The sequence below is a fragment of the Gorilla gorilla genome, chromosome 1, assembly GCF_029281585.2.
Source record: "Gorilla gorilla gorilla isolate KB3781 chromosome 1, NHGRI_mGorGor1-v2.1_pri, whole genome shotgun sequence".
Taxonomy (NCBI): domain Eukaryota; kingdom Metazoa; phylum Chordata; class Mammalia; order Primates; family Hominidae; genus Gorilla; species Gorilla gorilla.
This window is the reverse complement of record NC_073224.2, coordinates 71017807-71030741: the sequence shown is the minus strand read 5'-3', so window position 1 is coordinate 71030741 and position 12935 is coordinate 71017807. Positions and strand designations below refer to the sequence as shown.

The 12935-nt window shown below is 38.2% G+C and overlaps 1 protein-coding gene across 2 annotated transcripts in view; it reads left to right on the top strand.

Annotated features, from left to right (window-relative positions):
* Positions 1–6696: 6696 nt before the first annotated feature.
* Positions 6697–12935, top strand: part of HMCN1 (hemicentin 1) — a 454854-nt gene continuing 448615 nt past the window's right edge. The window contains exon 1 of one of the 2 annotated variants that reach the window (XM_055367497.2): positions 6697–7423. In XM_055367497.2, coding sequence (XP_055223472.2) covers positions 7156–7423 — 268 coding nt within the window. In that variant the 5' untranslated portion in view covers positions 6697–7155. The remainder of the gene's footprint in view (positions 7424–12935) is intronic. The other variant, XM_055367502.2, reaches the window with a different exon arrangement.

Genomic DNA, 12935 nt, shown 5'->3' with positions numbered 1-12935 from the left:
AGAGCTGAGGTCCTTGTAGAGAGGACCACAACTGATAAACAAACCAGAATCACAAGTCCTAGAAAACTAGGGCCCCAGCTGAGCCTAAAGAGTGACTCCTTTTGGACAAGCTACCAGACTCATGTTTTCTATATCCTCTTGGATTTGTTGTGAGCCAGTTTTCTCTTCTGAGGCAGCATACTTCCTGTTTTATGATGGGAATGTTGCCTATATAAGGAGTAAAAGACTAGGCCCTCAGTGCTTTTCCCTCTTCTGCTGGTTCCCCTCGCTGACCAAAGGCTTCCTGGCTTCATTAAAAAAAAAAAAGTAGAAGCTGAGTATTACATTCCCCAAAGTATGCCATGAGAGTTATTCTGTGCTTTTTTTCTCTTTAGTACCAAAGGAGAATAAGAATGTAAACATCTGTTTCATATAAACTAATTCCAGACTTAAACTTGATTAGTATAAGAGAATATTCTATGTGATTAGTTTTCCAGTTATAACATGATGGCTTTCTGTCCTTTTATTGCCTTCTTAAAGGAGAAAAGAGAAGAACAAATAATCTTTCTTTTTTTTTTTTAAGTGTCATAGAATTGCCAAGTATAACCATTATGGTTGGTGCAAAAGTACTGTACTTTAAATTCAATGGCAATAGCAAGTTACTTGCCCTGTAGAAATGTACTAAAGTAAACATAAAATAACTGTGGGCCTCATTATGTAGAGAAGAAGACATTTTGGGAAGGATCATTGAGAATAACTTCAAGCCATTTAGTGATTTGCAGGAGGCAGTTTACTACAAAGCGGTGTTTTTGCATACTGCTTTACAGCAATCATCTTCACAACCCTTATTAATTCAAAGTTTTTCTAAACTAGGCTTTATCAGGCCCTGTGTGATTAACGCTTCCAATTAAATGATCACTTAAAATATTTAACAGTAAGCACAGTCTTCTCCAGAGCAGGTAGAAGAATTTCAAGGGAGAAAACTGAATTGGAGAGAGGATTTTAGCAGTGACATTATTGGAAATGTGCTGGACTACTTAAAAAACAATGTTACCTTTTCCTTTGCCTCATTCCCCCATCCCCACCATCCAATATAACATTAATGATGAGAATCTATGTAAGGAGACTTTTGAGAATAATTTGGTGATTGTTATCATGAAACTAGAAATGTTCCATAATCTGCTACGTGTTGCTGCAAAATCTAACATTGTGTATGTAAACTTTAGAAGAGGCAACTCCATTCTCTGCTTTCATTCCCTTCCTCCTAGGACTTCTAAGATCAAGGATAGATATCAGTTCCTGATAAACTGAAAAGGTCTTTTACTTTTCTCCTTTCTCCCTGTCTCTGTCCTCATGGCCTTTAAAGGGTATTTTTGGTTTGTGCTTCTTTGGAGTTACCTATGCAGCTCTTTTCATAAAAAGTGACTGAAAATTACCAAATCATGTTGATCTTGAATTCATGTCACTCCTTGCATTATCCATTACTATTATTTTAGTTCACCTCCTTGTACTTATAGCCAGAAGGGAGCTTTGCAAACAGTGAACAGCAGAGGCTCTGGAGTGAGATTGCTTGGGTTGAAGTCTTGGCTCTACTGCTTGCTATCATAGAATTTAGGCAAATTGCTTAACTCTCCAAGTCTCAGTTTCCTTAGATAAAGAATGTCATCAATATTTTTATTGCAACCTACTCCTATTTTTCTTCTTTTTTCCAATTTATTTCCCTTATTCCATCTCTCACACATCAAGTGGTTTTGTAAAGTATAAATCTTTTTACTCTTCAGCTTAAAGTCCTTTGGTGTCTTTAGGATATAATCCAAACCTTTACAACTGGTATCAAGGCTGCTAATGATCTATGCTTGGCTCCCTTTTGTACTTTCTCCAAACTTGAACCTTACCTGCAGTTCTATAAATGGGTTATGTCTCTTCACCCCCAACCCCAACTGAGGCCTGGTAAGTTTCTACATATTCTACACTTACTTAAGATGCCATACTTTCTGGAACACCTTACCTGATTTGCCTTTCCTGAAAGTGGTGCCTGCCCTATTTGCTTCCTTAGAATGCTAGGTTTAGTCTTTCAGAACATTCTTAATCTGTTTGCTCAGCCCTACAAAACTGTAAGTGCCTTGAGGGCAGGGACTGAGTCTTCTCTCTCTAGTACATAGTACAATCCCTGGCTAAATAACAGTTATTCCAGAAATTTCTTGAGGAATAAACAAGTAAATAACTGAGTACAGTTTGGGGTTAAGAGACAATAGAGGGTTCGGGTTATTAACTATGCCATTTTTATGGATTTTAATTGCTCTGTCAAATAAGGGGTAATATTGGATAATACCCAAGAATTACTTGGATTAGGTCAGTTTATTGGATACTTGTCATTCACCACTTCATATATTGTTATTCCTGGGCAATACTTTCACTTAAGCTTCACTGTTGTTGTTTTTTATCCCAACCCCTCCTACTCTTTTATCCCAACCCCTCCTACTCTCATCCTGGTCTGGGCCCTTTTCCTAACTCAATCATGTTCTCTTGATTTATATTCTTGGTATTCTCAGCTGACTGCTTGTCAAAGTCTACTTTCAGGGGTTCATTTATTCTAAAGTGTAAGTAAGATTTCCCTCCAGGGACTATTTTGTCCCAGAGAGCTACATTTTAATATAAGACCAAATTTTATTGAAAAGGAATGAGAGACCCTTCCTGTGTCCCAAGTCATACATTCATCAATATATGAGACTTAAGACAAGAGTTGGATTTGAGATTATGGAAGATATATGTCTATTTCTACATATATACATATCTACGTAAAAATGCCTTTTAGGTATTAAATGTTCCTTTTCTCTTTCCCAACTACAGCACGCTGTGGATTTTAAATACATTTTTAAGTGCTATCACCCACTTGATGGTAGTGAAGCTACAAAAGACCTAAAAGCAATCAACTTGATAATGTACTCTTATATTGGCTATCCTTTCCTCCTTACTTCATTACCTCTACCCCTCATACCTGTACCCTGGGGTCACATACCAGACCATCTCTAGTCAGACTAGAAAACCCCATGATTCATAGAGTACTGGGCAGAGTATACAGAAGGGCCTTTTCTCAGTAGTGGAAATACTTAGCCATAGACTGAATACTGCTTTGGTTTCACCTAACAATTTTTAAAAGAAAGCCCTAAGAGGATCAAACTGTTTCTAAGCAACTTAATTCTGTCCCAGAATAAAGTCCTAGCATATTGATAGGAATACAGAGATATCCTTGTTATCCTAACAAGGTTAAAATTCACAGTGTCTGATAGGTAGTCAAGGATTATGAGGCTTGAAAAGATGCAAGAAAATATAATACATAACAAGTAGGAGTACTGACCAATTGAAACTGATCCAGAACTGACACAGATATTAAAATGATCAAATGCACACATTGAAGTTATTATAACTGTGTTCTATTTATACACTTAAAAGGAGAAAAGGAAGACATAAAAAAGATCCAAATTAAACGTCAAGAGTTGAAAACTACAATGCCTGAGATGAAAAATATATTGGATGAGGCAATTGGCAGATTGAATAGGGAGAAGTCAAGGTTAACGAACTTGAAGAAATAGTTATGGAAACTATAAAAAATGAAGCATAGTGACAAAAGAAAAAAATAATTTTTTTTTTAAAATGAAGAGAGCATCAGTGAACTGTGGAAGAACTTTAAGTAGCTTCATGTATGTGTTAATTGGGGCCCCTAAAGGAAAGGAGGTTGAAGACAGAAAAAATAATGGCCCCAAATGTCCAAATTTGATGAAAACAGATGGAAGAAGTACAAGAAATATGAGGGCAGCCACATCAATGCACATCATAATCAAACTGCTCAAAAACAGTAACAATAAAAAAACTCTTAAAAACATACATGGTTTATATAGAACAAGTAAGTACAAAGATGATAGAGATTATCTTTTTATTGGAAACAATACAAGCAAGAAGACAAATGAAAGTACTGAAAGAAAAACAACCTGTCTACCTAGAATTCTTTACTCAGCAAAAAAAAAAAAACTCTTTGAAAAACAAAAGTGAAATAAAAACTTTTCCAGACATACAAAAGTGAAAGAATTTGTCTCTAGTCGAACTGCATTACTGAAATTATTAAAGAAAGTCTCTTAGTGAGAAGGAAAGTGATATCAGATGGGAATCTGGATCTACACAAAGAAATGAACAGCACAAAAAATGGTAACTACCTGGGTAAATATGCTAAATTTTTCTTATTTAGATTCAATAAAAGATAACTGACTCCTTATGCAAAAAATCAATATAATGTGGGATTTAAAATATAGTAATATGCAATAGAAATGGATGACAAAAATAGTAAAAAAGTCAGGAGGGGAGAAATGGAAGTATACTAATCTAAGGTTCTTATACATGAAGTGGTATAACACTACATGAAGAAAGGCTGGTAAATTAAAGATGTATACTATAAACTGTAAAGCAACCACTAAAAGAGTTTTAGCTAATAAGCTAGCAATGGAAATAAAATGGAATCATAAAATATTCAAAAAGAAGGCAAAAATAAAAAGGAACAAAGAATAGATGGAAGAAATAGAAAACACATAGCATGGTGGCAGATTTAAACTCAACCATATCCATAATCACATTGAGTGTAAAACATCTAAGAGCACAAATGAAAAGGCAGAGATTATTAGCCTGGATGAAAAAGCAAGACCCAATTTTAGGGTGACTACCTAAAATACATTTTAAATATAAAGAAAAAAATAAGTTAAAGGTGAAAGGATAGAAAATGGTACACCATGCAACACTAATCAAAAGAAAGTTGCAGTGTTAATATCAGACAAAGTATATTTTGGAACAAATAATACTACCAGGGACAATGAAGGCAACTTCATAATGATAAAGGTGTCAATTCATGTCCATTATGTCAAAAGGACATAATAATCCTATGTGCTTATGTAACTAACCACAGAGCTTCAAATACATGAAGCTAAAACTCATAGAACTGCAAGAAGAAATACACAAATCCACAGTTATCGTCAGATATTTCAATACCACTCTCAAAAACTGATAGAACAAATAGGCAGAAATCAGTAAGGATATAGAAGATTGGAACATTATTAAACAACTTGACCTAATTAACATTTATAGAACATTCCACTCAACAGCATTCTTTTCAAGTGCACATGGAACATTTATAGATCATTTAATCCTTATTAGGTGGGTGCTATCATTATTCCCATTTACAGCTGAGTAAACACAGGTCTGAAAAAGTTTGGTAACCTTCTTGAAGGTCACACAGTTAAATGTCACAGCTGGGCTTTCAACCCAGGGTATCTGACCCAGAACTCTTAATCACTAGGCTCTGTGGCCTCCCTTGAGCACCTGGAATAGCTCAGGTCTCTAAGACTTAGAATGAAATCCTTTTTAAATAAACAACGGAATGGGAGACTCAAATAGCATTCTCTAAATACTGCTTGAGAAGGAAGTACCTTCCCCCTTTCCTCTCATATTCCCACTCAGCCCAAATGGCCTGTCTGCTTCCTTTAAGTGACATGACTTATAGGTATCATAAACTCGGGTTCCACAGCCGCTGGGACTGAAAGAGAAGACAGTTGTAGATTACAAAAGGTTGGTGGGAGCTAACTCTTCCTCAGGCTGCATCTCCGTTGGGTGGGCGGTCTAATATACATCCAAACAGAGATCAAGACGCCTGTTTGCCCCTCTTTAAATGCTGGGATCTGGACAACAACTCCTTTTCCAGGAAGGAAATGCGTTTTTATTAAAATGACATAAAGAATCCTTAGTTCATGGTAGACTTTCTTTGCTTATCCTCTTATCTCTGTTATTAGTACTGTAATGTATATAGCAATCACAACACGGAAAAACGTTGGCATGTCTTCCAGGGTGAGGTTTCCTTCTTGACTGGCAAGAAAATGTCATAGAGGGGAGCACCTTTCCAATGGATCTTTGGCTGAGACCTGAGGCATGACTGTTCCAGGGGAGGAAATTTGAAACGGGGATATTATTCTGCCTTACTATGCTGAGCGTAGGATTCAAACTGCTCAGCAAATGTGAATCTTGATAATACAATTAAAAAATCAATTTTCTCTTTAATATGAATTTTATGTCTCACTCTTTCCCCACACCTCTCTCGCCCCTCCTCCTTGTCCTTTCTACGGGGCTTCCATCCTGTATTCACATTCCCCTCTACAGTTAGTGACTACCTAGTTCTTGTCTCTCATTTCCCTCAGCAGCCCCTTTCCTCTTCCTGGGCTTCTTGCCCCTTCAGCGTTGTCCTCCTTCCCTTCCCTGCAGTCCAGGGTCTCAGAGGAGATCAAAGAGCGATAGTGTGGCTGCCTCGCAGCTGAGAGAATTTTCCAGCTCCCCCTCCTGGCTGGGTCGAGTTGTGGGCTGAGAGGCAGGAGGCTGGGCTGTGGCATCTTGACTTCTGGGGGGAATTAGGAAAGAGGTGTCTGAAGCCGCCTTGTACACAATAGAAAAACAAAATTCCCTTTGTGCTAGTGTGGTGTCCCTCGGTTTGGGTCTTTGCCACACATTCTTGAAAGCCATTGTTTACACTAGGGTTTTGCAGGTTAGGAACGGTGCCGGTGGGAACCGAGCTGACACCGTAAGCCCTTCCCTGGGACTGAATTGACCCTACAATCAGTTGAGGGAAAAATCACCCTCCAGGGGGGGCCTCCAGAGCAAAGGAGGGAGGACGGCAACTGGCCAATCAGGAGGCGAGGCCGAGCCAGGCTTCCCCTCGTCGCTCGTGAGCTGCAAACAGTGGAAAGTTGGGAACCTCAGTCGCTGGCCCAGGCGGAGAGCAGCGGCGGCGGCGAGGGCAGCGGGATTCGGGCCGCGGCTCCGCAGGCTCAGAGCTGCCCCCGGGGCATGGACCCGGCGCGCCGCCCGCACTCCGCCACAGGCTGTCCAGGGCCCGCGGGCAGATAGCAGTCCAGGAGGAAGCCGCATCCAGAAAAAAGCTGCCGCATCCCTGCCCTGCCCAACCCCTGGAGGGATTCGAGCTTGGTGCTTGTCCCCGTCTGATTCTCAGCGCCAAACTTTTTGCTAGTTCAGAGATTCCAAGAGTCTGATGAGTTACTCTGAGAGGAAACCCTCTGCCTGTTGTTGAGGAGGACTGAGCACAGTGCTTAGGCGCTGAGGGGGAAAAAGAGGGGGAAAAAAAAGAAAATGATTTCCTGGGAAGTTGTCCATGCAGTATTCCTGTTTGCTCTTCTTTATTCTTCCCTAGCTCAAGATGCGAGCCCCCAGTCAGAGATCAGAGCTGAGGAAATTCCCGAGGGGGCCTCCACGTTGGCTTTTGTGTTTGATGTGACTGGTTCTATGTATGATGATTTAGTTCAGGTGATTGAAGGGGCTTCCAAAATTTTGGAGACGTCTTTGAAAAGACCTAAGAGACCTCTTTTCAACTTTGCGTTGGTGCCTTTCCATGATCCAGGTAAGGGAAATATTTATACTTTGTCTTTGCTATGTCTCATGATTACATTATTTCTCATGCTGTGAATGAAATTGTTTGTCAGGAAGTTTCAAAACCATTTTAAAAAAATGTGCAGCTGAAAATAGTTGTAACAAAGAATTACTTGCTGGCGTCTGGGTTTGCTCATTGATACTTACTTAAGTCTCAGCCCTGGTGGAGATGGCTTGTTTAGGGAACTTGTACTGTGGTCCTCAAACCTGGAAATGTGGAGTTACGAAAAACAAAACCAAAAATCTTGGGCAACGACATCAAAATCACTTAACTCACTTAGATTTTAGAACTAAAGCATGTTTAATTACGAAGGCAGACTTGGACACGAATTTATAGCAGCGAAGCTCTAGGGGCTAACATCCAGATTGAAAGCACACTCTGAGGATAACTCATTTAAGAGGGGAAAAAACCTGTTGTGTGAGACACAAGGAAGCCTGTAAGTAGTAACTACTAGTGGAACTGAAGACATGAAAAGAAAAGAGAGAAACCAATCATTTCTTAATTGAATCTATTCATCTTTGCACCAGGGCATCATTAGATAGGTTCACAGATGGGTATAAACATTACATCCATGTCTCCTGCAGTAGAATTGCTTGTAATTCGGAATGTCTGTGCTTTTTAAAGGTAGTTGAAGTGAAATAACTTCATTTTTGCCCTAAAGCCATAGGTTTCAGCAGCTCCACTGTAATATGATCCTATTTACTTTTTTCAGTTTCTCTTTAAAGTAGCACCTCTCTGTGAGGCCTATAGGAGCCCCCATTGCCATAGCTGAGGGTAGCCTTGCAAGGGAAGCCCTGGGGCTGGCAGTCTAATGTCCACCTGAGTTTCATTAGCACAAGTTGCTGCCCAGTTGAAGAAATGAAGCAGTGATTTCTTAACAGTCCTCCCCTACTGTTCTCCAACACTTTTCCTGCTTTTGAAATTCTCCCTTCACTAGAAGAACTTGACACAACCTCTTTACAACGAGAGTGTGATATCGGCAATCTGAAATTCTTTCCTGTGCATTTAGCAAAGGTATATAAGTTCAAATTATTGGTAGGTATTAAATATGGCAGGTTTTAACTATTAAACAATGGCACTGGGAGAAATTTAAAGATATATAGAACTCTCGGATTTTCATGCTCTTCACATGATGAAAACAATCTGTCCTACTCTTCTGGGATATGTAATATATATATACACACACATACACATACATACATTACGTATATGTAATTACATATATTTGTAATTTCTACATTGGTTAAACATGAATATTATTTATATTTGAATAAAGAATTGAATGATTATTTACTGTGTTTACTGTCTTAGTAAGACACTTCATATGTTGTGATTTTCAATGTATTAAATGTCAAGATGCCAACTGTGATGCAGTTTGAGGTTTTTGTTATTTCGGAATACCTTGAATATGTTTCTTCTAGATGGATGAGTCTGAAGTTAGCTAAAAAATGAAGTGAAATTTTGTTTTTTCTCTAACACCACGATTTGCTTTTCACCAAAGAACTCTTATGAAATTATATTGCTGTAAACAGAATGCAAAAATTGCCTCAAGTTATACATGGATACTGGACTATCCTGATATTTTGAAGTGATATGAAAACTTATTGGAATGAATTGTATTGTGGTGCCCTGCCTTTCAATTGTTACCAAATGGGAGAGTTTGCTCTTTGCTGTAGTTGACTTTCCTGTAGTTTAGCAATCATGATTTAAAGTTGGGGAAACTTGACATGCTAATAACAGATGACTGAATAAGTTAGAGCTTTTCTGAATCCAGTAATATGAGAAAATGGTTAACTAATTTAAATTGGTTTCATAAACTTAATTGTGTGTATAATTCAACAGAATTATTAATTCTGTTTACATTGTGATTCAAAGTAGAAGTGGCCAAATATTCATGTTATCTAAAGCTATTTAAAATATTTTTGAAAATAAAGAGAGAAATTGAAGTTTAAACATACCGTTAACTTTAGTATTCACTTTACTAGATTGTAGTACTTTATTTGTGTGATATTTTTCCTCTGTAGGTGTGTGTGTATAATCATTAAGAGTTTTTGGCCTCTTTGTAGGTTTTTTTGTTGTTGTTTATTTTTTTTTTTTTTTGAAACAGGGTCTCACTCTGGCACCCAGGCTGGAGTGCAGTAGCACTATCATGGCTCACTGCAGACTCAACTTCCTAGGCTCAAGCAGTCCTCTCACTTCAGCCTCCTGAGTAGCTGGGACTACAGGCACATGCCACATCTGACTAATTATTTTTTTCATAGAGACAGGGTTTCCACTATGTTGCCCAGGCTAGTCTTGAACTCCTGGCCTCAAGTGATTGTCCTGCCTTGGCCTCCCAAAGTGCTGGGATTACAGGCATGAGCATCTTGGAATGACAGGAAGGACCTTAAATGGGAATTGGCTGTCTTAGTGAGTGACATTAGAAAAGTATATTTACTTTTTGAATCTTAGTATCCTCAACTATATAAATTGAGAGAATTCTATGTGAATATCTCTTAAGGTCTCTTCTAATTTTGACAGTTAATGACTCTGTTTTACATATGGTTGTTTTCATAGTCCCTAACACATATTCCTATGGTTGGGTGACACAACCAACATGGAAAGAAATAATGTATAGAATTTAATATGATTATATTAATAATCTTGAATGTTTATAAGCCCTTTGACATCTATCGCATTTAGCTAGATGAAATAATGGATGAATTCTGGGATATATTCTATGTCTTTTGATATAAACCTTTAGATCTTTGCAGATGATTGCTTTGGAGCCCTGCATTACAGTTTGGGGCAAGGTGTGTATTTGCAGATGGAGTAAATTTAAAACACATGGAACACATAGGTAGTGGAGGCAGGATGTCTAACAAGCTGAAAATGAGATAAGACTATTCAGAATATGTGCATGTAAGAAGTGCTGTGTTGAACTAGCAGCACATGTGTCTAGAGTAGGAGGAGGTACCAGAGATGAACGGGGGTCATGGAAAGGCAAGCCAACCTTTTGATTTTGATGTTAACGGTGGTTAAGATGGATTTTCCACTTTCACAATCACGCTTAATGTATTTATTTTTAATGGTTTTATTGAGATGTAATCCCCTTACCATACAATTCATCCACTTAAAGTGTACAATTTGATGCTTTTCAGTATATTCACAGATAGGTGCAAATGTTGCCACAGTCCATTGAAGAACATCTTCATTACCTCAAAAACAAATCCCGCACCCTTCAGCTTTCAGTCTCCTATACCCCAATCATCTTCCCCTCAGTCCTAAGCAGCCACTAATCTATTTTTTTGCTTCTATAGATTTTTCTGTTCTGGACTTTTATACAAGTAGAATCATATTCTATAAGGTCTTTCATGACTGGCTTCTTTCACTTTAGCATAACATTTTCAAGGTTCATCCATGTTGTAGCATGTATTAGTACTTCATTCCTCTTTTTATGGCCAAATAATATTCCATTGTATGATATACCACATTTTGTTTATCTGTTAGTCCATGATGGATATACCTGGCAGTGGAATTGCTGGGTCATAGTAACTCTATGTTTAACTGTTTGAGAAACTGCCAAGCTGTTTTCCAAAGCAGCTGTACCATTTTATATTCCCACCAGCGCTGTGTGAGGGTTCCGATTTCTTCCCAACCTCCTCAATACACTACTATTATTATTATTTGAAAATTGCAAAAATTCTTTATTATAGCACATAGATTTATAAAGCTCTTCTTACAGTTAAAATAATTCAAAAAATAGAAAGTAAACTCATTCTGGAGATTATTTTCTTTATGTAGCATACAACTTCTTTTTTTCCTTCCAACTCTCATTTTAGGTTCAGGGGCCACATGTGCAGGCTTGTTACATGGGTAAATTGTGTGTCACTGGGGTTTGGTGTACAAATGACTTCATCATCCAGGTAGTGAGCATAGTACCTGATAGTTTTTCAGTCCTCATCCTCCTCCTATCCTCTAATCTCAAGTAAGTTCCAGTGTCTGTTTGCCGCTTTGTGTACATGTGTACTCAGTGTTTAGCCCCCACTTATAAGTGAGAGCATATGGTATTTGGTTTTCTGTTCCTGCATTAATATGCTTAGGATAATGGACTCCAGCTGCATCCATGTCACTGAAAAGGACATGATTTCACTCTTTCTTATGGCTGTGTAGTATTCCATTGTGTATCTGTACCACAATTTCTTTGTCTAGTCCATCCTTGATGGGCATCTAGGTTGATTCCATGTCTTTGCTGGTGCAACATGCTGTTATTGAAATTTTTGATTCTTATGTATTAATTTTTACTGTGCTTTTACATAGCACTCAAAATATATTCCTCCCTTCCTTGAAATACAACATTGAGGAGGGCTGATCATCTCTCTTTCACTATAGCTTCTTTTATCACTCACTCTCTTATATCCCCTCCTCTCTTTAAGGCAGGTACCAGAGACAGGAGGAGAGGGAACAGGACAGTGTGTTTTAATGAGTTACTTCATAGAAAGAAAACTCTTTTTTCTTCTCTTTCACAATTGTGTCTCCACTTTCTTCCCAGGATATCTTACGTGAGTCTCCATGCATTCATTCATTCACTCACCTATGTGTTTCAGACCTTGCTTCACATAAAAGGGCATAAAACAGATAAAAGCGCCTGCATTCATGGAGCTTACATTCTATTGCAGGGGTGGGGAGTGACACAGGCAAAAAAGAAAACAATTAAAATATATATGGTATTTTTGATGATGATAATTGGTATGGATAAAATAAAAAGCAGGAAAAGGGATGGGGAGTTTGAGGTGGATTGAAGGTGTTGGAATTTTAAATTCGGTCATTAGGGAAGTCCTCAGTTGAAAAGTCACATTTGATCAAAGACTTGAAGGAGGTGAGGGAGGGAGAGATGAGGGTATTTATGGAAAGAATGTTACAGGTGGAGAAACAATAAATGAAAAACTCTCCTGATAAGAGCATCCTGACATGTTCAGGGAACAGTGAAAAGACCAGAGAGTCTGGAACACAATGAGTGATAGGAAGAAGTTAGAGGGTGAAGTCAGAAATATGGTTGAGTCATTTCAGGAAAGGTCTTGTAGTCCATTATGACTTTGGCTTTTACTCTGAGTGAGATGGGTTGGCATTTTAGGGTTCTGAACATAGAAGTGACGTGATCTGACTTATGCATCTAGATAATCATTCTATTGTTTGAGAATAGTCTGAAGCAGAACAAGGGCAGAAACAGGGAGAATAGACAGGACACTATCGTATAATTCAGACAAAAGAACATGGTATATCTTGCATGAAGTTGGCGGCTGTGGGAGGTGTGAGAAATAATTGGATTTTCTGTATATTTTGAAGATGAAACCAAAAGGATTTAATGAACTGGATGTGAGGTCTTAGAAAAATAAAGAAGGCAAGACAGGTTCTGAGGATTTGGCTTGACTGATGCTATGGTTTGGATATGGTTTTTCCATGCCAAAAATTTTATGTGGAAATTTGATACCCAATGTGTCAG